Below are 27,936 nucleotides of genomic sequence, written 5' to 3'. Positions count from 1 at the left end.
CCACTAAAAATACAAAAAAATCAGCTGGGCATGGTGGCGCGTGCCTGTAATCCCAGCTACTCAGGAGGCTGAGGCAGGAGAATTGCCTGAACCCAGGAGGCGGAGGTTGCGGTGAGCCGAGATTGCGCCATTGCACTCCAGCCTGGATAACAAGAGCGAAACTCTGTCTCAAAAAAAAAAAAAATGTTTGCAACCTTCCTGGTCTCAACTGCATGTCACCTCAAACACTCACTCTTTTACCTTCCTGCCACAAAGACACCCTAGAGGAAATGTGGCCTGAGCAGCTAAGGACCTGAACTCCAAAGGGAGACAGATCTGGATTCAAATCTTGGTTCTACCACTTTGTAGCTGCAAGCATTCCCTAGGCAAGTTACCCTCTCTGAGCTGCAATTTCCTTAACTGTAAAGTGGGGATCATGATAATGCCTATATAATTGGGCTGCTGGGAGGGGTAAATGAGTTAATACATGTAAAGTGCTTAGTTCAGGGCCTGGTACAAGGTAAGTGCTCATGATGTTGGTCGTGCTTAGTATTCTCTTTGTAGCTGCTTCCTTACAACCTCATGTTCTTCAATCCACTATCATCTGGCTTCCTTCACCACCACTTCTCTCAAAATGGCTTCACCAAAGTCCTGTGGTTCTATAACTAAATTCAAGGGACTCTTTTCCATTCACTCATTTGTTTGACAGTTATTTACTGAATGCTTACTATTTGCCAGGGTGTTGGAAGTGCTGGGGATACAGCAGTGGTCAAAACACAAAAATCCCTGCTGTCAGAGCTAATAGAAACCACCCACTCCTTTTGGGACCTCTTGGCAGCATTGGACATCCCTGACCTTCTTGAAACTAAACTCCCTTAGCATAGGGGACATTGTTCTCTTGGTTTTCCTTCTAACTCCTTGAATATGTTTCTTCATTCTACTTTTCCTTCAGCAACCCCAACGTGCTAGTGTTCCCCAGGGTCTTCAGGGCTCCAAACTTCTCTTTTTCTCTTCACTTACGCTCTCCATAGACAATGTCATCCACTACCATAGCAGGCTGATGACTCCCAAATCTATCTTTCCAAGCAAATTCTTCTGGAGATCTAGACTTGTATGCCTCCACTCAAATGCCTCAAAAGCAACTTGAAGCTTAAACACAAAACTGACCTAACTCTTCATTCCTTCAGGCTGATCTTCCCTCTCACTTTGATAACAGCCCCATCTACTTACCTAGACCAGAAGACTCCTTTCACACCTTTCCTCTAAGTAGACCACAAGTTCATTAACTCAAAATGACATATACAGACTGTCTGCTATCTCACACATTGTGTTAAGCACTGAGATTAACAATAGTAAAAAGACTTTAAAAAGTCTTACAATTAGATGGAGGATCTTGCTGCCCCAGAATGAGTAAAAAAAAAAAAGAGAGAGAGAGAGAAGGCCAGGTGCGGTGGCTCAAGCCTGTAATCCCAGCACTTTGGGAGGCTGAGGCGGGTGGATCACGAGGTCAAGAGATCGAGACTGTCCTGGTCAACATAGTGAAACCCCGTCTCTACTAAAAATACAAAAATTAGCTGGGCATGGTGGCGCGTGCCTATAATCCCAGCTACTCAGGAGGCTGAGGCAGGAGAATTGCCTGAACCCAGGAGGCGGAGGTTGCGGTGAGCCGAGATCGTGCCATTGCACTCCAGCCTGGGTAACAAGAGCGAAACTCCGTCTCAAAAAAAAAAAAAAAAAAAAAAAAAAAAAAGTCTTACAATTATACAATCCTTATAATCTCTTAACACGTCGCTGTTTTCCCAACCCCACCGGACCAAAGCCTTAATTCAGCCTCTTGTAATTTCTCACATGGATGACTATAAGAAATCTCCCAGGCAGTCTTTCCCCACCTCCCTAAATACCCATGTCAATCTACCATCTTCAAGGATATTAGAATATGAAAATCAGCACATGACAATCTCTGCTTAAAATCTTCCAATGGCTCCCATAGCTTCCAGATTAAAGTCCAGAACTCACTGGGTAATCATAAGAAAACACCTTGCTTTTTTCTGCTCCTGTGCAGGAACTCTCACAATGAACAATGAACTCTTAACAGAACCCTGAAAATGCCATATTTTCTCCATATTTTTCTTCACACATATTGCTTCCTCCAATTGAAACAAACTTTGCCTCCCCTCCATATCTCTCCTAATTAAGAAACAGCTCTGTTTTCCTTTCAGGAAACTTTTTATTATTCTCCTACCCTTTCCTAAGAGACCCTCCTATGTGATCACGAAGCAATGTATATATACATTTTTCAAAACACTTAAGATATACTGTTTATTTGTCTATCTCCTCACTTAGGCTGTGAGTTCCTCAACAGCAGGGACCAATCTCAGTGTCTTTGTATTCCCAGTGCCTGATACGCGGTCATTCAAAAAATGTTGGCTGAAAAAATGATGTTGGAATTTTAAAAATGCATATTTAATGTTATGATTGTGCTACATGATAATCAGGTATACACAGCAAGTAGTTAATGTAGAGATTACTTTTATATCCCCAAACCAAGTATTTCTGAAATCCTCAGACTGGGGTGGGTGATGCTAAGAAGACACCCAGATGTACACAAAGTGCCTTTTCAGACACTGCTCTGAAGACCTCTGGATCCATAAATTCTAAGACTTAGGTCTTTCCACTTCTCTGAAAGGAAAAACTCATTGCTATATTAGGGTAACTAATAACTATTAGGGTAATCTGGAAACTATCAATCTTTACCTCAGTGCATAACAGCCTTTCCCTCTACTAACCCTGTTCCCTCCTGAATCAAAACAGTTCCATTGTATCAATGTATTTGAGTCACAGAATCCTAGCAGTATGAAAAAAAAATTGGTTTTGGTTATAAAGTGGTACTTGATTTTGCTTCTGGATTGGAAGAAAGGCAACCCAGCCTTTGCCACTTCCCCACTCCTTAATGTCTACGGTGCCCCCATATTCCCTGGGACCCTCCTAGGCTGGTGCTGAAGATGCCCACTTTGCTCTCTTCCCCTTCCCACCTTTATACACATCATATCCAGGTTTCATCTCCCCCATATTTAGAAAAGCCCATTAAATAATTCATTTCCCACTCATTTGTTCATTCCAACCAAGATATACTGAGCATTTGATGTGCATCCAAAACTGCAAGGAGCTGGGGCAGTTAAAAAGAAAACAAGCCCTGGTCCCTACCCTTGAGGAGATCACAGTCTAGCAGGAGAGATAAACACAAATGCTAACTACAAACATTCTGATAAGGGCTGTGGTGGATTTAACAGCCACGTCCAGGGAAGGTGCAAGGCTTGACACTGAATGAGACTTCTGAGTAGGATCATGAACCCTGAATTGGTGTTCACCAAGCTACACCAAGAGGAAAAAAGGTATTCCAAGCCTGGGAAGTGAATTCCAACCACTAGGAAATGGCTAGAAGAGAAGTCGATCAAGGCCAATCTTGTCAAATTTCGTAATCCAGTAAAGCGGGAGTTCGTGAAATCAGCTGACCTGAGCTGGGGCCTTCTCCTTAGTGCTACTGAATTCAGTCTAGATCATGGTACCTCCTCCTATAAGATTCTTCACCCTTCACAGATTATTAATATCTACTTGGAAATATCACTCTCTCCAGCCCACAGATGAATCCTGAATGTTCTTCCTTCCTCTCATTCCCATCTCATATTTTTTGGGTAAAAGTTGCACTCATCTCTTTTGGGGAAAAGTTGCCATAAAAAATTTTCTGTATTGCCCTACTTTTAAAACTGATCTGTCGGGCCGGGTGCGGTGGCTCACGCCTGTAATCCCAGCACTTTGGGAGGCCGAGGCGGGTGGATCACGAGGTCAAGAGATCGAGACCATCCTGGTCAACATGGTGAAACCCCGTCTCTACTAAAAATACAAAAAAAATTAGCTGGTGGCATGGTGGCGCGTGCCTGTATCCCAGCTACTCAGGAGGCTGAGGCAGGAGAATTGCCTGAACCAGGAGGCGGAGGCTGCGAGCCGAGATCGCGCCACTGTACTCCAGCCTGGGTAACAAGAGTGAAACTCCGTCTCAAAAAACAAAACAAACAAACAAAAAAAACTGATCTGTCCCTCCCACCCCATCCCCACTGAAATGATAATATCTCCCCAAAATTCTAGATCTCAAGAGATAACTTTAGTTATAACATTTTGCACAATCTTCCAATAGTTTATAAATTTATAAATGTATTAGTTTTAAAATAAAAACAGGGCTGGGCACAGTGGCTCAAACCTGTAATCCCAGAACTTTGGAGGCTGAGGCAGGTGGATCACTTGAGTTCAGGAGTTCGAGACCAGCCTGGCTCAACACACAAAAACTCTGTCTCTACTAAAAATACAAAAATTAGCTGGATGTGGTGGCAGGCACCTGTAATCCCAGCTACTTGGGAGGCTGAGGCAGGATAATCACTTGATCCCGGGAGGTGGCGGTTGCAGTGAGCCAAGAGATCATGTCACTGCACTCCAGCCTGGGCAACAGAGTGAGACTGTCTCAAAAAAACAAAAAACAAAACAAGAAAAAAATAAAAATGAGATCCTAATACTATGAGTTTGTAACCTTTTTCTCCTTACCAAAATGAGTTGTAGGTCTGTTAATGTCAATATATATAGATTGACATCCTAATTTGTAAAGGTTGAATAGAATTCCAATGATGAGATATACATTAACTTCTCTAACTTCTCTTCTGTTTGTGGACATTTGGTAACGTTTCCAAGTTTTTAGTATTATAAACAATGCTCTAATAAATATCCATATATATATATATATATATATGTGTGTGTATATATATATATATATATATATATATATATATATGCAATTGTAAAAGATATTTGGAGGTAGAAATGCTAGGCCACAGATATGAAAAGTTTTGGTTTTGATACTACCAAATTCTTCTTCCAAGTTACTGTACTGACTTACACCCAAATCCACATATATGGGCCTGTCTCTCCACATCTTTCCAACACTATACCATCTCAATTCTTTTTCATCATTGCCAGCTGCATTAACACACACACACACACACACACACACACACACACACACACAGTTTCAATTTTTTTTTTTTTTTTTTTTTTTTTTTTTTTTTTTTTTTTTTTTTTAGAGACAGGGTCTTGCTCTGTCACCCAGGCTGAAGTGCAGTGGCACAATCATAGCTCACTGCAGCCTCAACCTCCTAGGCTCAAGTGACCCTCCTGCCTCAGCCTCCCAAGCAGCTGGGACTACAGGCATACAACATCATGTTAGGCTAATTTTTATTTTTTGTAGAGACAGTGTCTCACTATGCTGCCCAGGCTGGTCTTAAACTCCTGGCCTCAAGCAAATCAATCTGCATTTCTTGTAACGAAGGAATTAAGCATTTCTTCACACTTGCTAGCCAAATTCTTTCTACTTTTTAAAGTTATTTTTATTTTATTGACTTGTTGCAAATATCTGCCTCATATTATCCTTTATTTTTTACTTCATGCTTTCTTTTGCTTTAATTTTTATGTAGTCAAAGCCGTGACTCTTTTCCTTTATGGTCTCCTTTATTTGCTTACTTAGAAAGGCCTCCTCGGCCAGGCGCAGTGGCTCAAGCCTGTAATCCCAGCACTTTGGGAGGCTGAGGCAGGTGGATCACGAGGTCAGGAGATCGAGACCATCATGGTCAACATGGTAAAACCCCGTCTCTACTAACAATACAAAAACTTAGCTGGGCATGGTGGCATGTGCCTGTAATCCCAGCTACTCAGGAGGCTGAGGCAGGAGAATTGCCTGAACCCAGGAGGCGGCGGTTGCGGTGAGCCGAGGTTGCGCCATTGCACTCCAGCCTGGGTAACAAGAGCGAAACTATCTCAAAAAAAAAAAAAAAAAAAAGAAAGGCCTCCTCTACCCCAAAAATTATAATAATAGTTTCCTTCATTTCTATCTAATATTTTTATGGTTTATCTTTTATCTTTAGATCTTTAATCTACCTAAAATTTGCTTTCGTGTTTGATATGAGGTAAGGATTTAATGTTTTCCTAATTGGATAACCAGTCATCCTTACGTATTTATTGACTAATACATCTTTTCACTTTTGATTGGAAATACTTCTTTGATCATATATTAAATTCCCACATATATACACATGTTTGCTTGTCTCTGGAATCTATTTTCTTGGCAATCTTATTGTCAGGAAACTCCACCATGTCATATCTCTACCATCTTTTGTCACTTTGCCCACTTCTAGTCCTGCACTTCTGTTCTTATGCATGCTGCTTCCTCTTCTCCACTAGACCACCTGTACAATGTACCACTCACCTTGTAAATCCTCTGATATCTTTTTGTGTAGTTATTTAATTGCCTCAGCCTCTTCTATTTCCTCCCTAACCAAAGCCTGGCTCTTCCCAGGAATACCACACACTTTTCCTACAACATGCTCTGAGAGGCAGCCACTTCCCACATCATAGGGTTGAGAGATATGGGGCTGCTTCTGGGTCACCCATTCCACTACCACCAAGTAGTAAAACACCTTTCTTCTGTGGTTCATGCCATCTAGCTGTTAAATCTCCAGCTCTCTGTTACAACACTCTGCAGGTTCTTGATCACTTCTTTATTCACTTAAATTTTTTTTTTTTTTTTTTTTTGAGATGGAGTCCTGCTCCATTGCCCAGGCTGGAGTGCAGTGGCGCGATCTCAGCTCACTGCAATCTCTGCCTCCCAGGCTCAAGCGATCCTCCCACCTTAGCCTCCTAAGTAGCTGAGATTATAGGTGCACGTCACCATACCCGACTAATTTTTGTATTTTTACAAATTAGATGGAGTTTCACCACATTAGCCAGGCTGGTCTCCAATTTCCTGACCTCAAGTGACCCATCTGCCTCAGCCTCCCAAAGTGCTGGGATTACAAGTGCTGTGAGCCACTGTACCCAGCTTTACTTACTTAATACTTTGGATCCTGGTGCCCAGTATTCCCCTCCATCCCAAGGTTGGCTGTCATCCTAGATGATTTTTAACACCCAAGACGAAGAACTAACCCATGTTCTGGCTTAGCGGTCATCCAACAACATTCTCCTCCTTCTCAACAACCTTCCTGTGGTTGCTTTTGGATCTTCTTCTCCTCAGGAAGTGTTCAAACTCATCCTTCTGAGCTCTAGTACTATACAGCTATCTGTTTGCTAGATACCTCATAGTCAACACGTCAAAACCAGATTTACTTTTCACGATTCTCACTCTACCTCTCAACCTCTTAATCAGTTTCGCTCTTTTTACTCCTTCCTTTCCTCTCCTACTATTTTTCCTATCTTTGTTAATGGCAGCACAACTGAATGAGAGCCAACATTCAAATTGCTAAGTCAGTAATCTGTGAGTCATCCTCAGCACCCTCTCCCTCCAACCTCACTCCCACCTCCAAGCAGCCACCTCCCAAATCTCTCTTCAGTCTTTATAGTTTTCTTTGTCATTACAACCATCAACCAGACTTCAGTCACTATTTTCTCTTATCTACACCACTGTTAGCAGCCTTTTAACTGGGTTTCCCACCTCTAATCCCACTCTCTGGCAAGCCCCAATGTAGCCAGAGTTTAGTCACATCACTTATCCTGTTGAATGGACTTTACCGGCTTTCTTTGACCTTAGGATAAAGCTCCCTTCCTTACCAGGGCTTATTAGGCCATTTCATGACCTTTACATGTATCACCACTTTAGCTTCAGAACTTGCTGATCCACCCTAGAGTTGTGTACTTCAGCTAGACATCCTGAGTTCCTTGAATATGGCATGAAGCCTTCTTGCAGGCCCTTACCACGTACCCATCGTTCTTTCTATGTGGAAAACTATCTTCACCCCCATTGACTTCTACTTTTAGATCTCATTCAACAGCTCTCTAGGAAAGCCTTTTCAATATGCACCTTCCCCTTTTCCCCCCACACACTTAGATCAGGTGTCCCTCTTCTGCACTCCCAAAGTACCTTGCACTTCAGTTATCATAGAAAAAAAATCACACTTTGTCTGTCTGTATCCCCACTTCCAGGAATTATAAATTCTTTAAGGATGGGGAGTTGGGGTGGGGGTGTTCAATTTAACATTCCGTGGGCCTAGTGCTATTGACAATTAAAGTTACTTGATAAACACTACTTGTACTAAGAATGGATGAAAGGAAGGAAGAAATGCTACTGGAATCTGATAACAGTGGACCAGGGATAAAATATTCATAACCTGAGTGCTAATGAATAAGCAACTAGATGTTGGAAGTTACTACCTATTTGAACTAACTAATGCTAAGATGTGATCAGAGCTCAATCCTGCCAGAGGCCAGTAGTTTTCCAAATTGCTAACTGGCTTGATAAAGACATATATGAGTATACCACAAGACTGTACAGTGACAAGAGCAAAATCTATGCATGACTGGAATTTCTGCTCCACCCCTACCAGCTGTGTAACCCTGGGCATGTTACTTAGCCTCTGTGTGTCCATTCTGAAAGACTAGGATATCACTGATCTCACAGAGCTGTTATGAAGATTAAAGGGCAATAACATATATCAAGTGCCTGACAGTCAATAAATGCTAGTTTCCTTCTGTGTTCTACTTCCCTTTTCCCAATAAGACAGTTTTGCCCCAGCAAACCTCCACTCTCTCATTTGGCCAGAGGAGTCCTGGGGCAGGGTCTCCTATGACAGAGCCATACTCTAGAAGCAGGTTCCTTGAAGGGTTTTTCATAAACTTCTTAAGGCAACTGAAGGCTTCACTACTGTGAGATGCCACTCTGTGTGTGAACAGGCTGACACTTCAACATATAAAAGGGACATGGCCTTGGAACTCTGAATCTCCAACCTAGGGCTGCAGCTCGAGGCAAAACAACAAAGCCACTAATGTGGAATCCTAGTTACAACAAGGACAAGGTTGAACAGTATAGTAGTTAAACTTTTCATGCATAACACAGTGTATTTAGTAAGCCATCTCCCTTACCCCGTCAATCCCAAGAGCTTTACAAAAGAAGGGGAAGGCTGCTTAATGACAGGCAAGCTGACAAGCACCCTGCATTTGAGTATACACTTCCACAGGAAGGAGGTCTACACCACACCCAAGCCTAACCAGCCTCAAGATGTGGACACAACAATAACATACCACAGTTGGCTGGGGATCAGGGCTGAGTGTGTGGCCAGGAAGCTTCAGCAAATGCCCATAGCTTAAAATGGAACAATGGACATGAAGAGAGAAGACTCAAGTTCCTGACCCAATAATGGGTTTTATTCATTACAGCCAGGAATAGAAAAGAAAATATAATCCACTTCTCTATTACAATAGACTGTAAACACATAAAACTTGAGACAGTTCACACCACAGAAAACTCTTCAAACATGCGCCTCTCTTACCCCTACAGACCCTACCTCATTTCTTCAGCTGACTTTGCTGGCAGTGGCCCCACAAAGGTTGTGAAACCTCTTGAGGATAATGTAAATTGACTCTATTTTATCACTTATTTTCAGGGCGAGTAGGAGAAATTTAGGAAACCGCAGAAACGTAAGAGTGACCACTTTCTTTTGTTTTTGTTTCTGTGTTTTTGGTTTTTTGAGACAAGGTCTGGCTCTGTTGTCCAGGCTGGAGTGCAGTGAAACGATCTCAGCTCACTGCAACCTCTATCTACCTCCTGAGCTCAAGCCATCCTCCCACCTCAGCCTCTGGAGTAGCTAGGACTACAGGCATGAGACACCATACCCAGCTTTATTTCTTAAAAGAAGTACTGGTAAGGCAGTAAAACTCCTTTCCTTCTATATCATCAACAGGAAAGGGATTGAGACTTATGTCTTTAACAGGCTAAGAAATGGACAATATGCCCTAGCATGGACTGTTAAAAACAAATAAACAACAACAAAACAACAATGATTCAACTGTCAGAAACTTTCCAGTGCTATGCTTCTCACTTCTGTTTGGAGGTAAGAAGTGGGATAGAAGGAAATGGAAGGAAGGGCATCTCTGGGGCTCGGACTTTTAATTTTCATTGTTTTATTTTTGAAATCACCAAGTTCTTCCCATTATTATTATTATTATTATTTTTTTGAGATGGAGTTTCAGTCTTGTTACCCAGGCTGGAGTGCAATGGCGCGATCTTGGCTCACTGCAACCTCCACCTCCTGAGTTCAGGCAATTCTCCTGCCTCAGCCTCCTGGGTAGCTGGGATTACAGGCACGCGCCACCATGCCCAGCTAAGTTTTTGTATTTTTAGTAGAGACGGGGTTTCACCATGTTGACCAGGATGGTCTCGAACTCTTGACCTTGTGATCCACCCGCCTCGGCCTCCCAAAGTGTTGGGATTACAGGCGTGAGCCTCCGCGCCCGGCGTCCTCCCACTATTATACCCTCCTTCAAAGACTGAAAAGATATTCATAACTATTTTCTTGTTATCCTGAGAAATGTCTGGAAGGCAGGCAGATTCAAAAAAGAAAGAAAGAAAGAAGTAGCACCAGGTGCTACTCTCCAGCTTAATGCATTTTACCAGTTAAGGACTACCCTGATGTTGAGATTGTATTTCTTTCCCTAAATCAAATGTCACTCTCTAAGGATCATCTGTTTAATTAAATGCTTTAAATTCTATATATCAAATGATAACTTTTGTGAAAATAACTTAAGCACACTTGAAACAACATATGAAATGACATTACTATATGACTCAACTGTAAATATGGCTCCCACCCCCATAACATCTATACAATATAACCAAAGAGCTAGATTCCAGGAGATTATCAAGAAACTTTTAAATTTTGAACCCATGAAGTAGAATTGTATTCCTTTCCATTGTTGACTCGACTTATAAATGTGCTGTGGAATAATTATTCTCAGATGCAATTTTCAGTACTGATTACATAGCTGCCTAAATGAAAACTGTTAGCCCCTTCCATTTTATATAAAACCAATGTCTAAAGCACTCTTGACTTTTCATTTCAATTTCACACGTTTCCCACCCTTATCCGTCCTTAATCCGAGCCCCTATCCTCATCACATCTACCAGACCTAAACTTTGAGCTCAATCATAACTCTCTGTGCCACTGTTCAAGCCTTTCTTCCTGCCTAGAATACCCTCTTTTCAGTCCCAGCTAATCACATCTACCACCCCATTCCAAGTGGCCGCTGGAAACTCACTTCCTTACGGAAATGTTCTGTGATTTCTTTCACAGCTTACAGGTTGTTTTGTTTTGTTTTGTTTTGTTTTTTGTTTTTTTCTTTGAGACGGAGTCTCCCTCTGTCGCCCAGGCTGGCCCGATCTCGACTCACCACAACCTCCGCCTCCCGAGTTCAAGCCATTCTCCTGCCTCAGCCTCCCAAGTAGCTAGGACTACAGGCGCGCACCACCATACCCGGCTAATTTTTGCATTTTTAATAGAGACGGGATTTCGCTATGTTGGCAAGGCTGGTCTAAAACTCCTGACCTCGTGATCCACCCGCAGAACATTCTATGTGTTAGACACTTGTATGTAACTTTGCATAGTTCCCGCATTATGTCTCCCTAACTTGGAGTGTTTTCTGTGGTCTCCTCTACCCAGACCTTGGTCACAGCCTCACTGGGATCCCTCATCGCTTGAACATGGTCAGAACCTTGGATTTCTGCTGGCATATTATTTTCAATAAATTGATGTCCTGATTGACAGTAGATACCCACTGTCCTACAGTAGGTATCTCTGGATGAAAACCTAATACAGCTCGAGGAGGAAGTGGAGTGCCTGCGATCAGAGGGCTGGGCAAAAGCCCAGAGGGCGTCTCCGGAGCCTTGGGGTAAGCGTCCTCAGGGAGGCTCTCTCAGGGCCTGGGAACCGGGCAGGACAAGTCCAACTCACCTGTGAGGTGAGGACGGGGCCAAGACCCGGAACCGAAAAGCAGGTCCCGATAGCGTTGGAAGGCCTCATCGAGGACGGAGCAGCCGGGCTGCGCGGCCGAGCTGACATCATACTGGAATTGAAAGTTGTTCGGGTAAAGGACGTAGCGCCGGTCGGAGGTCTGGATGTTCTGGGGCCAGGGCCATAGGGCCGTCACCCGCCCAGCGAACGCTGCCGCCAGCAGCAGCGAAAACCAAAGCCTGGAGCTTGCCATGGCCAGCCGGTCACCCCTCTCGGAGGGGGCTGGCCACGTGGGAACCTGGTCAGGTGAGCGGCGGCCCCGTGACTATCGGCGTATCACGTGACCAGAGGCGGCTCCGCCCCTGCGACCCCGCGAGGACCCACTCCCTGCCCTTTCACTTCCGGCCTGGGGGTGGGGCTCCAGCTGCGGGTGGCGGAGCGTGCTGAGCGTCTGCAATGGCTCTGCTGCCCGGGCGGCTCACTGGCCCAGCGGGGCGGTAAATAACCCGCCACCCCTGCGGTCGTGCCGGCTGAACTAGACAGCGCACCCGACTCGAGAAGCGCGGAGTGGGAAGACGAGGCCGCAGGGCCAGCTGGAAATAAAGTTTCCCAGATGGCTCTAGGCTGAATCTTGAACGTTTTGGTAGGTAGAGCTCGCCAGGCCTACTGGAAGGTAAAGGACTTCTCAGACTGAACTAACTTCAGAAGCAGGAACAGGGGATTAAAACCACAAGTCACTGTGATGTGAAATTTCGTGGGGCAAGAGAGGGCTGGAAGTAGGTCGTCTGCACGGCTGTGCTAGAGAGGGGATCACAAGATCACACAAATGTGATTTACGTATGACTGGAAAAAATGCGTACCTTCAGAGCCAGCTTGAGGCATTCCATTGCCTGCCTACGACATGAACTCTTTGCTTCAAGTCTGACTGTAAATCTAGTTGATCCTCACATCCCTTTTCTCCAAACAAAACCCCACATACCCTGGTGTGTATTTACTGCAAGCAGTAAAATATTGCTGGGGCTTTGGGTGCAAGATGGAGAGTGCCCAGAGATCATGACAGGGGCCTGGTCCTGCAAAGGCTTACATAGGAAGTTGAGGAATTTATTCTGTGAGCAGTTGCAAATCGACCCGAAAGATCTGCATTTTAGAAATATGCTGAATTGTTGCATGGATAATAAACTAGTTAGGAGGCCCTTTTTTATTGGAGGTAGAGGATAATGAGAGACTGAACTACAAAAGTGGGGAAGGTAGAGAGCTGTAGATCCAAGAAATAGTGGATATCCAGAAGAGAGGCTTGAGAAGGGATCAAGGGGAATTCCGCAATTATCAGAGACCCTGTCTTCCTTGTTTACCACTGTATTACCCGAACATAATACAAATAATGCTATTTTTATTGGGTGGCATTAATTAGTTAGTAGGTACATTTTAAATTTTAAAATTGAATTTTAGTATTAAAATACATGTAGAGCGCAGGAAAATGAACTTTTTAAAATAAAGGGCTTTCACTGGGCATGGTGGCACATCCCTGTAGTCCCAGCTACTCAGGAGTCTAAGGCAGGAGGATCACTTGAGCCCAGGAGTTCATGTTTAGCCTGGGCAATATAGTGAAACCCTTTCTCGAAAACAAAACAAAAAACAAGTAAAGAGCCACTGAAATCATGATAATTTATATTCAGGTTATAGGTACCTAATTACTAGTTATACATACATGGCTTTGATGAGAAATCAAAGAAACATTAATAATACAGAGATTCATCAAACAATTTGTCTTTGAAAGTTGATTATGATAGAATGGAGCCTGCAGCGGCCGGGCGCGGTGGCTCAAGCCTGTAATCCCAGCACTTTGGGAGGCCAAGGCAGGTGGATCACAAGGTCAAGAGATCGAGACCATCCTGGTCAACATGGTGAAACCCCGTCTCTACTAAAAATACAAAAAACTAGCTGGGCGTGGTGGCGTGTGCCTGTAATCCCAGCTACTTAGGAGGCTGAGGCAGGAGAATTGCCTGAGCCCAGGAGGCGGAGGTTGCAGTGAGCGAAGATCGCGCCATTGCACTCCAGCCTGGGTAACAAGAGCGAAACTCCGTCTCAAAAAAAAAAAAAAAAAAAAAAAAAAAAAAAAAAGAATGGAGCCTGCAGCAAAAGAAGCAGAAATTAGATCCCGCAGTTATCAAGTTTCAGATCCCAAGGCTTCTTGCATTCTTTTTTTTTTTTTTTTTTTTTTGAGACAGAGCCTTGCCCTGTTGCCCAGGCTGGATTGCAATGGTGCGATTTTGGCTCACTGCAACCTCCACTGCGGGTTCAAAGGATTCTCCTGCCTCATTTCCTGAGTAGCTGGGATTACAGGCACTCACCACCATGTCCAGTTAATTTTTGTATTTTTAGTAGAGTTGGGGGTTTCACCATATTGACCAGGCTGGTCTTGAACTCCTGACCTTGTGAACCGCCTGCCTCAGTCTCCCAAAGTGTTGGGATTATAGGTGTGAGCCTAGCCGCATTCTTTTTTTTGAGACGGAGTTTCGCTCTTGTTACCCAGGCTGGAGTGCAATGGCGCGATCTCGGCTCACTGCAACCTCTGCCTCCTGGGTTCAGGCAATTCTGCCTCAGCCTCCTGAGTAGCTGGGATTACAGGCACGCGCCACCATGCCCAGCTAATGTTTTGTATTTTTAGTAGAGACAGGGTTTCACCATGTTGACCAGGATGGTCTCGATCTCTTGACCTCGTGATCCACTCGCCTCGGCCTCCCAAAGTGCTGGGATTAGAGGTTTGAGCCACCGCGCCCGGCCAGCGCATTCTTAAACTAATTTCTTCTTTACTTAAATCTTAATTTTCATCAGCACTAGTACGTGTCTGGGCACTCTGCCAGTCAGGAGAGACGTTACCAAAGGTACAAAGGTAGAGGTTTTGAGAAGCATTGTTAGAAGCCAAGTTCATAATCAGGCCCATAGGATCAATAATTTGGGGAGAGTTCAGAGCAGAAAGATGAGAGCGGTACATCAAAGTAGAATTTCAGGACTGAGCACATGCCAAGGCACCCTTTTATGTGATACTCAACCTTTACCAGAAGAGAGGAGTCATTTACTTAAAAGAGTCACACAAGATGAAAGAGCTAGATCCAAATAAAGAGGTTATAAACAATTACTAATAGGGCCAAGCGTGGTGGATTACAGTGATTCAGTTATTTCATTACTACTGAAAGAGTTCTTTTAGACTTAACCAGATTTTTTTAACCAAATATTATTCTTAGGCATACATAAAAGTAAGTGACACCAGATAAATTTGTTGATCTTTCAAAATATCCCCCCTTACAATACAATAGAGTGTGGTTTTGGCTTGACAGACAAATAAATGGAACGAAATAGAGGGGCCAGGAAAAGATCCATTTGATTATTACTCGATTTCAACAAAGACACCAATTTAGTGGGGAAAGCAAGTTATTTTCAATAAAAGGTGATGAAGAAAATAGATATCCCTATGTGGGAAAAATGAACTATGATCCCCTACCTCACAGCATACACAAACTTAATTAAAAATGGATCACAGGCAGGCTGGGTGTGGTGGCTCACGCCTGCAATCCCAGCACTTTGGGAGGCTGAGGTGGGTGGATCATGAGATCAGGAGATCAAGACCATCCTAGCCAACATGGAGAAACCCCTTCTCTACTAAAAATAACAACAACAACAACAAAAAATCAGCTGGGTGTGGTGGCGAATGCCTGTAGTCCCAGCTACTAAGGAGGCTGAGGCAGAAGAATCGCTTGAACCCAGGAGACAGAGGTTGCAGTGAGCTGAGATGCCACCACTGCATTCCAGACTGGGAGACAAGAACGAAACTCTGTCTCAAAAACAAAACAAAACAAAACGAAACAAAAATAGTGTTTCTTTTTTCTTTCTTTCTCTCTTTCCCACTTTTCTTTCTTTCTTTCCCTCCCTCCTTCCCTCCCTCCGTTCCTTCTTTTTTTCTGAGACAGGGTCTCACTTTGTTGCCCAGGCTGGAGTTCACTGATACAATTACAGCTCACTGCAGCCTGGACCTCCTGGGCTCAAGCAATCTTCCGACTTCAGCCTCCCCAGTAGCTAGGGTCACAGGTGCCTGCCACCATGCCCAGCTAATTTTTTAAATTTTTTGAAGAGATGGCATCTCACCATGTTGCCCAGGCTGGTCTCAAACTCCTGGGTTCAAGTGACTCTCCCACCTCAGCTTGCCAATGTGTTGGGATTACAGGCATAAGCCACCATGCCTGGCATAGTTACTTCTTGAATCTCCTACAGGTGTGCTGAAACAGCAAGCCCCTCAATCCTTGGGGTGGTAGGACCTGGGGCAGCTAGTCATCCTGGCCAGTCACTCCAGTCAAGAGCAGTCTCTTCCTGTGTGTGCTGTGATGTGGGAAAGGGGTTCACTTCAGGATCTCCAGGTTCTGGAAGAGGGCCTGGCACATAGCAGATGCTTAATGAATACTTTTTGAATGCATACAGTGAAATAGCAAATGAACCCAGGCAGAGATCTCCAAAGCATCTGGAGAGACACTGGAGAAGTAAGCAATTCTGTTTGGCTAGAACAAATAGTGCATGAAGAGAAATACTAACAAAAGGAATGTTAGAAAGTAGGTTGAAACTGGATTGTAAAGTAAGGAAAGTAGGAAATTGAGTGAGGTAGCAGACATATTTGTCTTATTTATCGCTATCAACAGCTGTGTGAAAATGAGTCCTAGCTACATTTTACAGATGAGGAAATTGACTCAGAATTAAAATAACTTGACCCAAGTCTCATACAGTTGTCAGAACGAATGTTTGGACCAGGTCTTCTGTTCCAAAGTCCATTTCTTTTTATATCTAGCACAGTTCCTTGAAAGCTACGCTGCAGATTTTACTCGAGTCCATGGCAAGTGAGAGAAATTTCTTTAGTTGAGGAACGACAAGGTCAGAGCTAAGATTAACTAAGATTTATCTGTTCATGTATGAGGGAGAGATTGAATGTGAAAGCTAAGTGCAGGGAAATTATCTCTGAGGCTATTAGCTAAGAATTTAACAACCTGACCATCCTTATGTGATGTGGGACTCAGAAAGTGAAGACTTAAATTCACTTGGGACTGATGGCTTCATTTCTTTTCTACCACGCTAGGTGGCCAGACCAGCAACACTTAAGCTTTTTTTAACTTGTCAATGTTTACAGAAGTGGAGGTTGCCAAAATTCTCTGTGCACCCTGACTCCCACTCCCTTTTTAATTTTTTTTTTTTTTTTTTTTTTTTTTTGAGATGGAGTTTTGCTCTGTCACCCAGGCTGGAGTGCAGTTGGATGATTGGCTCACTGCAACCTCTGCTTCCTGGGTTCAAGCTATTCTCCTGACACAGCCTCCTGAGTAGCGGGGATTACAGGCACCCACCACCACGCCTAGCTAATTTTTCTATTTTTAATAGAGACAGGGTTTTGCCATGTTGGCCGGGCTGGTCTCAAACTCCTGACCTCAAGTGATCCAGCCACCTCGGCCTCCCAAAGTCTGGGGATTTATAGGCATGAGCCACCATACCCAGCCATCTTTATTTTTTGTTAAAAAAAATTTTTTTTAGGTCGGACGCAGTGGCTCACGCCTGTAATCCCAGCACTTTGGGAGGCCGAGGCGGGTGGATCACGAGGTCAAGAGATCAAGACCATCCTGGTCAATATGGTGAAACTCCGTCTCTACTAAAAATACAAAAATTAGGTGGGCATGGTGGCGCATGCCTGTAGTCCCAGCTACTTGGGAGGCTGAGGCAGGAGAATTGCTTGAACCCAGGAGGCGGAGGTTGCGGTAAGCTGAGATCGCGCCATTGCACTCCAGCCTGGGTAACGAGCGAAACTCCGTCTCAAAAAAAAAAAAAAAAAAGTGCCGGGCACGGTGGCTCAAGCCTGTAATCCCAGCACTTTGGGAGGCCGAGGCGGGTGGATCACGAGGTCAAGAGATCGAGACCATCCTGGTCAACATGGTGAAACCCCGTCTCTACTAAAAAAATACAAAAAATTAGCTGGGCATGGTGGCGTGTGCCTGTAATCCCAGCTACTCAGGAGGTTGAGGCAGGAGAATTGCCTGAACCCAGGAGGCGGAGGTTGCGGTGATCCGAGATCGCGCCATTGCACTCCAGCCTGGGTAACAAGAGTGAAACTCCGTCTCAAAAAAAAAAAATAAATAAATAAATTTTTTTTTAGAGACAGGGTCTCCTTCTGTTACCCAGGCTGGTGTGCAGTAGTGCAGTGGCACAATTATGGGTCACTGCAATCTTGAACTCCTGGGCTCAAAGGATCCTCCCACATCAGCCTCCCAAGTAGCTGGGACTACAGGCAGATGCTACCATGCCAGGCTAATTTTTAAAGTTTTTGTAGAGATGTGGGTCTCCCTATGTTTGCTAGGCTGGTCTCAAACTCCTGGGCTCAAGCGATCCTCCTGCCTCAGCCTTCCAAAGTGCTGCGATTATAGGTATGTGCCACTGGCCCAGCCATCCTGACACTCTTTAAACCCATTCCATTTCACATGCCTCTGCCTCTGCCTCTGCTTTACCCAGTTGCCTCTAAGCTCTTCAATCCCTATTTCTAGATTTACAAAACTCTATCCAATTTATTACTTCTGAATATATACAATTTTCTGTTGGGTTTCTAAAAATGTGTCCAGGGTCCTGTGTGGTGGCTAATGCCTGTAATCCCAGCACTTTGGGAGGCAGAGGCAAGAGGATTACTTGACCCCAGGAGTTCAACACCAGCCTGGTTAACATAGGGAGACCCCATCTCTATCTTTACCAAAAATAAAATGTTGTGTCCAGTGTCCTTTCTTTTAGCCCAATCACTTCCTGTCTTCTAGTCTTATAATTATCCCAGTTATCTTAGTCAGCTTTACTCAGTAAGTCTTAGCAGCCTTTCCTAAATCTAAACATATACACCTTGCAATAACTGGCTTTGTCCTATATCTATTCCAATCTGAGGCTATAAATAGACTTTTCTTTTCTTTTCTTTGTAGAAACTTGCTGTGCTTTTTAAGGGTTTTGCTATATTGCCCAGGCTGGTCTTGAACTCCTAGCCTCAAGCAATCCTCCCACCTAGGCCTCCCAAAGTGCTGAGATGACAGTTGTGAGCCACCACACCTAGCCAGGCCTCGGTTTATTTATGGCCTGAATTTTTTACAAAGGATTTTTTTGTGTGTCATAAAACTTAAGCTCCAGGGGAACTTTCGACAGATCTGAGCTAAAGGAGTGACCGTGGAAAGGAGGCTGTGGGACAAATGCAATAATATTTCAGATACAGAATTATGGAACTCAGCAGCTAACTGGGTGCTGCGGGGATGGGGAAAGGACGTGACCGTGTACCAGCTGGGAAAGGAAAAGAGCATGACTTTAGTTATTCATTAAAGGAGTATTTTGTTTTTTTCTTTCCTTTTTCTTTCTTTCTTTTTTTTCTTATTGTTGTTGTTTTGAGGCAGTATCTCACTCTGTTGCCCTGGCTGGAGTGCAGTGGCATGATCACAGCCCACTACATTTCCCAGGGGAATGATGGTACACTGGCTCAGTACAAATGGAAGAGCAGATACGGGAAAAAGAGGATGAGCTCTGGGACATGCTGTTTTGATGGATTTTTTTTTTTTTTTTTTTTTTTTTTGAGATGGAGTTTCGCTCTTGTTACCCAGGCTGGAGTGCAATGGCGTGATCTCGGCTCACCGCAACCTCCGCCTCCTGGGTTCAGGCAATTCTCCTGCCTCAGCCTCCTGAGTGGCTGGGATTACAGGCACACGCCACCATGCCCAGCTAATTTTTAGTGTTTTTAGTAGAGACGGGTTTTCACCATGTTGACCAGGATGGTCTCGATCTCTTGACCTCGTGATCCACCCGCCTCGGCCTCCCAAAGTGCTGGGATTACAGGCTTGAGCCACCGCGCCCGGCCTTTTTTTTTTTTTTTTTTTTTTTGAGACAGTATTGCTCTGTCACCCAAGTTGGAGTGCAGTGGCACAATCTCAGCTCACTGTACACTCCATCTCCCAGGTTCAAGCAATTCTCCTGTCTCAGCCTCTTGAGTAGCTGGGATTACAGATGCATGCCACCACATCTGGCTAATATTTGTATTTTTAGTAGAGAGGGGTTTCACCATGTTGGCCAGGTTGGTCTCGAACTCCTGACCCCAGGTGATGCACCCACTTCAGCCTCTTAAAATGCTGGGATTACAGGTGTGAGCCGCTGCGCTCAGACCATTTTGAGGAATTTTAACAGACAATTAGGATGTCCAGCAGAGCTGAGATTGGGAGCTCACCAGAGAGCTTTAAGAGTCATCTGCCCAGAGATAACAGTTGAAATCATGAAAATATATGATGTAGTCAAGGGAAATTGGGAAAAGATAGCCAAAAATTAGAGGCAAAGATGAGAGAAAAGTTTGTGAGAGATAAGAGAACAGAGTAGAGATGGAGGCTAATAGAGTGAACTCAGATCAGAGATGATGTAGATGAGGGGAAAGGCAAGAAAGGACATTTTCAAGGTCTCCTCAATTCAACCTCTACATGGGGGTCCCCAACCCCTGGGCCATGGACTGGTACTGGTCTGTGATCTGTTAGGAACAGGGCTTCACAGCAGGATGTGATCAGAAGACCAGTGGGCATTACCACCTGAGCTCCACCTCCTGTCAGATCAGCAGCAGCATTAGACGCCCATAGGAGTGTGAATCCTATTGTGAACTGCACATGTGAGGTATCTAGGTTGCACACTAATTATGAGAATCTAATGCCTGATGATCTGAGGAACACTTTCATCCTGAAACCATCTCAACTCATTCTCCCCCTCCCTATCCCACCATTCCGTGAAAAAATGGTCTTCCTCTAAACTAGTTCCTGGTAGCAACAAGTTTGGGGACCACTGCTCTACACTGCTGTCAGAGTTTTATTTATCTAAATTGTATGTCTGATCAAGTCATCTTCCTTCTCCAGAACTTTTAATGGCTGTGCAATGCTATCAGGATTAAATCCACTGTTATGATTAAATCCACTGTTATGATCAGGGCCTTTTGCTTGCAAGGAATAGAGACTTACATTATTTCAGGAAAACAGAAGTCTATGAAAGGGATATACATAGCAAACCCAAAAAAGCACAAAACCAAACTTCGAAAAGAGCAGAAATCAAGGGCCTGGCTACTCTCTCATCTTCTCTCTCTCAGGGTTCTTCTGCTTCTCTCAGAATGCCTGATCAGTTTTCCTCTTTGCTTTTCAGCTACTTCAACTGCCTTAAAACCTCTATTTCCGCCGGGGGTGGTGGCTCAAGCCTGTAATCCCAGCACTTTGGGAGGCCGAGGCGGGTGGATCACAAGGTTGAGAGATCGAGACCAACCTGGTCAACATGGTGAAACCCCGTCTCTACTAAAAATACAAAAAATTAGCTGGGCATGGTGACGCGTGCTTGTAATCCCAGCTACTCAGGAGGCTGAGGCAGGAGAATTGCCTGAACCCAGGAGGCGGAGGTTGCGGTGAGCCGAGATCGCACCATTGCACTCCAGCCTGGGTAACAAGAGCGACTCCGTCTCAAAAAAAAAAAAAAAACCTCTATTTTCTCCTAACTGGAGTGTTGCACAAGACACATAATGGCCACCTCAGCCCTACTCCATCTAATTTTCCAGCTCCGGGACCCTCTCATTCTCCCATCTATGCCAGTGGTGATCCTACGGTCCTCCAAAGCTCTGTGCAAATCAAGATTGTTCTGATCCTCCCCATCAGAGTTAATTCCTCCATTGTAATTCCATAATCTGGATTCCACAAATACATCTTTTACTACAGCCAAACTTGTGTTATGATTATTTATCCATGTTCAGCACTCCCATGTATCTAGGAAGGCATACGCCATATCTTAGCTTTTTTAACTGGCTTGATCACTGCCACTGTAATTGGTATACACACACACATTGTGTGTGTGTGTGTGTGTGTGTGTCTCTGTGTGTATGTATATGCAGTTTGTCTGCTAACAATAAACTATTCCCATGAATTTACACATTGGAGCCCTTAAAAGGCTGTTTTTTAATCTGTGTGATGATGGTGTTGATTAAAACATATATAGGCTGGGCGTGGCGGCTCACACCTGTAATCCCAGCACTCTGGGAGGCTGAGGTGGGTGGATCACGAGGTCAGGAGCTCGAGATCAGTCTGACCAACATGGTGAAACCCCGTCTCTACTAAAAGTACAATAATAGCCGGGTGTGGTGGCGCATGTCTGTAATCTCAGCTAATCAGGAGGCTGAGGCAGGAGAATTGCTTGAACCCGGGAGGCAGAGGTTGCAGTGAGCCGAGATCGCTCCACTGCACTCCAGCCTGGGTGACAGAGAGAGACTCCATCTCAGAACACACACACACACACACACACACACACACACACACACACACACACAACTCCATGATTTTATTTTGTTAGAAAAAATTAACACACCTTCAGCTGTCATATTTTTAAATAACATTTAAACTATTATTTTTTAATAGTGTACTAGGCTGAGAGCCTTAGAGATCTATAGATAAAAAATGAAATAGCAACTGCCCTTCATTCTGTCATCTTCAGGATGTTTTTCCTCCAATGGAACTTCAGGGCTATTTGTATCCACATCTCAATTACAGGCCAGTAGAATATAAAGAACAAAATTAACAACTTGTATGCAACTCCTGACACTTGAGGGTTTTACAGCTTTTACAGACAAGGGACAACAGGAGTGGACCCATTTTAGGGACACAAAGTTCCACGCAAGATAGAAAGTGACTCAAGATATACCTTGGAAACTTTGCTAGTGCAATTAGGCCACACTGGGTGATGTCCTCAGCATTTTTTTTGTGTTTGTGTGAGGCAGAGTCTTGCTCTGTTGCCCAGGCTGGAGTGAAGTGGCACAACTTTGGCTTACTTCGATCTCTGCCTCCTGGATTCAAGTAATTCTGCCACCTCACCCAGCTAGTAGCAGGAACTATAGGTGTCCACCACCATGCCCAGCTAATTTTTGTATTTTTAATACAGACAGGCTTTTACCATACTGACCAGGCTGGTCTCAAACTCCTAGCCTCAAGTGATCTGCCTGCCTCGGCCTCCCAAAGTTCTGGGATTACAAGCATGAATCACCACAACTGGCTGTCCTTAGCATCTTTATGAAAATGCACTGGGTAGGCATCAGTGCTGAGCAAGGCACTAGCAACAACAATAAGAAATTATAAGGTTTCTATCTGGCGTTATAAAGAAGGAAATGCAATTGAAGGAAGGAAAATACGTGATGTGTGTATTCATCTGTATTAGCACAGACTATGTCTCAAAGCACACATATGAAACCAGGGCCTCTGGAGAGGAATATTGGGTGGGTAAGGCATAAGATGGCAGGGAGACTTTCCTTGTATCTCCTTTTGTATGTTTTGTATTTTGTACCATGTAAATATGTTCCACCTATGACATTTTAGTTTTTTTAAAAAGTCTATGTCATTTCCTTTAATTCTCACAATAATGCCATGAGGAATGTACTTTTTTTTTCTTTCAAAGATGGGGTTTCACCATGATGGCCAGGCTGGTCATGAACTCCTGACCTCAGGTGATCCACCCACCTCGGCCTCCCAAAGTGCTAGGATTACAGGTGTGAGATGGAGTTTTGCCCTTGTTGCCCAGGCCAGAATGCAATGGTGCGATCTGCCCAGGCCAGAATGCAATGGCGTGATCTCGGCTTACTGCAACCTCGGCTCACTGCAACCTCTGCCTCCTGAGTTCAAGCAATTCTCCTGCCTCCTGAGTAGCTGGGATTACAGACGCCCACCACCATGCCCAGATAATTTTGTATTTTTAGTAGAGACAGGGTTTCTCCATGTTGGTCAGCCTGGTCTCAAATTCCCAACCTCAGGTGATCCACCCACCTTAGCCTCCCAAAAGTGCTGGGATTACAGGCGTGAGCCACCGTGCCCAGCTGAGGAATGTATTGGTAATATCCCCTTTACCATGGGAGCTGTTTGATTAGGGCTGTTCCCAATTTAAGCTTATATCAAGGTTGGCAAAACTCATGGAAAAACATCAAAAGTCCCATCCAGGGTTAGACCAATAGTCCAGGGCCTCCACTTTAGGATTTTTAGATCAAAATAGGGCAGAGTTATAGGGCTATGACAGCTGCGTGTGGTTTAAAGCTCTTTCAGTGGGGACTCCTCCTAGATTATATATATCCTCTCGCCCCAGGCATCCTGAGAGCGGCTCCCGACTAGAGTTAACCTTGAGCCTAACTTGGATCCTTAGGCCTCATTCCTAGAGACTTGATGGTGATACATTTTACGACAGGGCTGCTCATGTTGATCGAATCCACAAAAATAATCCGAAACCTCCTGAAGGGAGATGGGACAATGATGAAATGGAAACACTGAGTATCTAAATCCTTTACAAAAAGCAAATCAAGCCGGGCGCAGTGGCTCAAGCCTGTAATCCCAGCACTTTGGGAGGCCGAGGCGGGTGGATCACGAGGTCGAGAGATCGAGACCATCCTGGTCAACAAGGTGAAACCCCGTCTCTACTAAAAATACAAAAAGTTAGCTGGGCATGGTGGTGCGTGCCTGTAATCCCAGCTACTCAGGAGGCTGAGGCAGGAGAATTGCCTGAGCCCAGGAGGCGGAGGTTGCGGTGAGCCGAGATCGCGCCATTGCACTCCAGCCTGGGTAACAAGAGCGAAACTCCGTCTCAAAAAAAAAAAAAAAAAAAAGCAATTCAGATCTTATGTTATTGTGCACTGGAATTTCCCAGTGGGCCTTGCTCACTCCTTGCCTTCTTCCCAGTCTCTTCCTGCTTGAGTTCTCCATATCTTATTTTCCTCCCTTGACTAATAGCCAGGCTACAGCCTCCAGGAACCTCAGAGCACAGACCCCTGTAACTTTTCTCTACTTTGGCCATCCACTAACATTTGAGTTCATAAAATGTAAGTGACATATTACTGTCATACAGGTTTCCAAAACACATAATTTCACTGATGCTAGGAGTGGACTCTTCAGTGGTAAGAGCACAGTCTAAATGTCTTACTCCTTGGAGTGCCTTTTAGATCTTTCTCTTGGATACCTTTTTTTTTTTTTTTTTTTTTTTTTTGAGATGGAGTCTTGCTCTGTAGCCCAGGCTGGAGTAAAGCAGAGTGATCTCGGCTCACTGCAGCCTCTGCCTCCCAGGTCCAAGCAATTCTCTGCCTCATCCTCCCGAGTAGGTGGGGTTACAGGCGCCTACAACCACGCTCAGCTAATTTTTGTATTTTTTTTTTTTTTTGCGACGGAGTTTCGCTCTTGTTACCCAGGCTGGAGTGCAATGGCACGATCTCGGCTCACCGCAACCTCCGCCTCCTGGGTTCAGGCAATTCTCCTGTCTCAGCCTCCTGAGTAGCTGGGATTACAGGCACGTGCCACCATGCCCAGCTAATTTTTTGTATTTTTAGTAGAGACGGGGTTTCACCATGTTGACCAGGTTGGTCTCGATCTCTTGACCTTGTGATCCACCCGCCTCGGCCTCCCAAAGTGCTGGGATTACAGGCTTGAGCCACCGCGCCCGGCTAATTTTTGTATTTTTTTAGTAGAGACCGGGTTTCACCATGCTGGCTAGCCTGGTCTTGAACTCCTGACCTCGTGATCCACCTGCTTCAGCCTCCCAAAGTGCTGGGATTACAGAAGTGAACCACCACACCTGGCCGGTTATTTCGTTATATGACCGCCATTTTCTTTTCTTTTCTTCTTTTCTTTTTATTTGAGACACGGTCTTGCTCTGTCACCCAGGATGGAGTGCCCTGGTGTAATCACTGTTCACTGTAGCCTCGACATCCCAGGTTCAAGTGATCCTCCCAACTCAGCCTCCCAAGTAGCTGAGACTATGCCTGGCTAATTTTTGTGTTTTCAGCAGAGACAGCGTTTTGCCATGTTGCACAGGCTGGTCTTGAACTCTGTGTTCAAGAGACCTGCTTGCGTTGGCATTACAAAGTGTTGGGATTATAGACATGAGCTATGGTGCCCAGCCTTACTATTTTCTGTATACACACATTTATAATGCTTCATAACAAAAAATCAGGACACAATATAACCACTATTTTGCAATTTTTTTGATAATTTATTTTACAAAAAATTTTGATAAATTATTTTGCAAAATATTTGATAATATATTAGGGGCATCTTTTCATGTGTGCATATAAAGAGCTAACAGTCTATTTTTATTTCATTTTTATTATTTATTTATGTATTTGTTTTGAGACAGGATCTCACTCTATAACCCAGACTGGAGTGCAGTGGCATGAACATGGCTTACTGAATCCTCAACCTCCCTGGCCCAAGCAATCTTCCCATCTCAGTCGCCAGTAGCTGGGACTTCAGATGTGCACCACCACACCTGGCTAATTTTTGTATATTTTGTAGAGATGAGGTTTCACCATGTTGCCCAAGCTGGTCTCGAACTTTTGGACTCAAGCCATCTGGCCACCTCTAGCTTTCCAAAGTGCTGGAATTATAGGTGTGAACCACTATGTCAACCTATTTTTAAATTTTATCAAGTGGAGAAAAAATTAACAAGAATAGAAACAACCTGAATACTATTATTGACAATTTTAATGTGATAGATTTAGAATCTCATATTCTACACAAATATATTGAAAACTTTGTATGTTACATTGTTTATAAATGCCTATAGGACATTTAAAAAAACTGGCTAAAAGACAAATGTTACAAAATTCCAAAAGGAAAAGAGTTCTTGTAGGACATATTATTTGATCATACTTTATTAAAACTAAAAAAATTAAATATCTAAACGTGGATATATTTTTAAAATTCTAGATAATTCTTGGCTTGAGTATATAAACAAATACTCCTAATATTAAAGAATAATGTACTGTGCTCATAAATATTTTATAGGAATGTAAAATCAGATAAATGTTAAGAAATGTATCAATGCAATTTTTACACTGAATAGATTAAAGAAGAAAAGCCATATTCTAGAGGCTAAGAGGGAATTTGATACAGCCATTCTAAATTTTAAAATCTTGATTAAATAGAAATGGAATGGAACTTAACACAAAAATGAATATACAAATGAACAAAGACCAATAAAGCCAGTTCCATGAAAGTCAAGAGTGAGATAACAATGCCCACCACCCTTAATATTTCACGAAGACTATTCTAAAAGGTCTAATCAATGCAATATGACTTTATTTTTTTTGAGATAGAATCTCACTTTGTTGCCCAGGCTAGCATGCAGTGGCTCAATCTCAGCTCACGATAACCTCTGCCTCTCGAATTCAAGCGTTTCTCTTGCCTCAGCCTCCCGAGTAGCTGGGATTACAGGTGTGTGCCACCATGCCTGGCTAATTTTTTTGTATTTTTAATAGAGACAGGGTTTCACCATGTTGGCCAGGCTGATCTCAAATGCCTGACCTCAAGTGATCCACCCACCTCAGCCTCCCAAAGTGTTGGGATTACAGGTGTGAGCCACCATGTCTGGCAATATGACATATATTGGAAAGGAAGAAACAGAATTATCATGATTTGCAGATGATAGGATGTTTATCTAGAAAATCTAAGAGACATTGCCCAAGAGTATGATTAGAATTTAAATAATTCAGTCAAGTGATCAGATAAAAGGTAAATACATTGAAGAAATAATTTATTCATTAGCAATAATGAATCAGAAAATAAAGGGAAAAATTGTGATTCAAAAAGCAAGCAGGTTAAAAAGCACAGTTCCTTGTAGATGGGATGTTATAGAAATAAGCTGTAATAATCTTAGTTATTGATTTTATAGATTTTTAGGGGTGAAATTACTGAGACAAAAGATACAAATATTTTTAAGCTTCTTGATGCATATATTCAAATTATTCCCCAGGCTGGAGTTCAATGGCCTGATCTCTGATCACTGCAACCTCCACCTCCTGGGATTAAGTGATTCTCCTGCCTCAGCCTCCCCAGTAGCTGGGATTACAGGCATGCGCCACCATGCCTGGCTAATTTTTGTGTTTTTGATAAGATGGAGTTTTGCCATGTTGGTCAGGCTGGTCTTGAACTTCAGACTTCAAGTTATCCACCTGCCTCGGCCTCCCAGAGTGTTGGGATTACAGGCATGCCCAGCCTCTTTTAACTTTTAATTGAAGTATAACATGCATATAGACACTTTGGGAGGCTGAGGCAGGTGAATCACTTGAGGTCAG

The 27,936-nt window shown here is 43.8% G+C and overlaps 1 protein-coding gene across 1 annotated transcript in view; it reads right to left on the bottom strand.

Moving 5' to 3' along the window:
• HEXA (hexosaminidase subunit alpha) overlaps positions 1-12,109 on the bottom strand; it is a 31,966-nt gene extending 19,857 nt beyond the window's left edge. The window contains exon 1 of the mRNA XM_003929660.4: positions 11,793-12,109. Within this exon, the coding sequence (XP_003929709.1) occupies positions 11,793-12,045 (253 nt within the window). The 5' untranslated portion in view covers positions 12,046-12,109. The remainder of the gene's footprint in view (positions 1-11,792) is intronic.
• Between the last annotated feature and the right edge of the window lie 15,827 nt (positions 12,110-27,936).

Source organism: Saimiri boliviensis, chromosome 2 (assembly GCF_048565385.1).
Source record: "Saimiri boliviensis isolate mSaiBol1 chromosome 2, mSaiBol1.pri, whole genome shotgun sequence".
In the NCBI taxonomy this organism is placed as follows: Eukaryota; Metazoa; Chordata; class Mammalia; order Primates; family Cebidae; genus Saimiri; species Saimiri boliviensis.
This window is presented reverse-complemented; position numbering and strand designations above follow the sequence as displayed.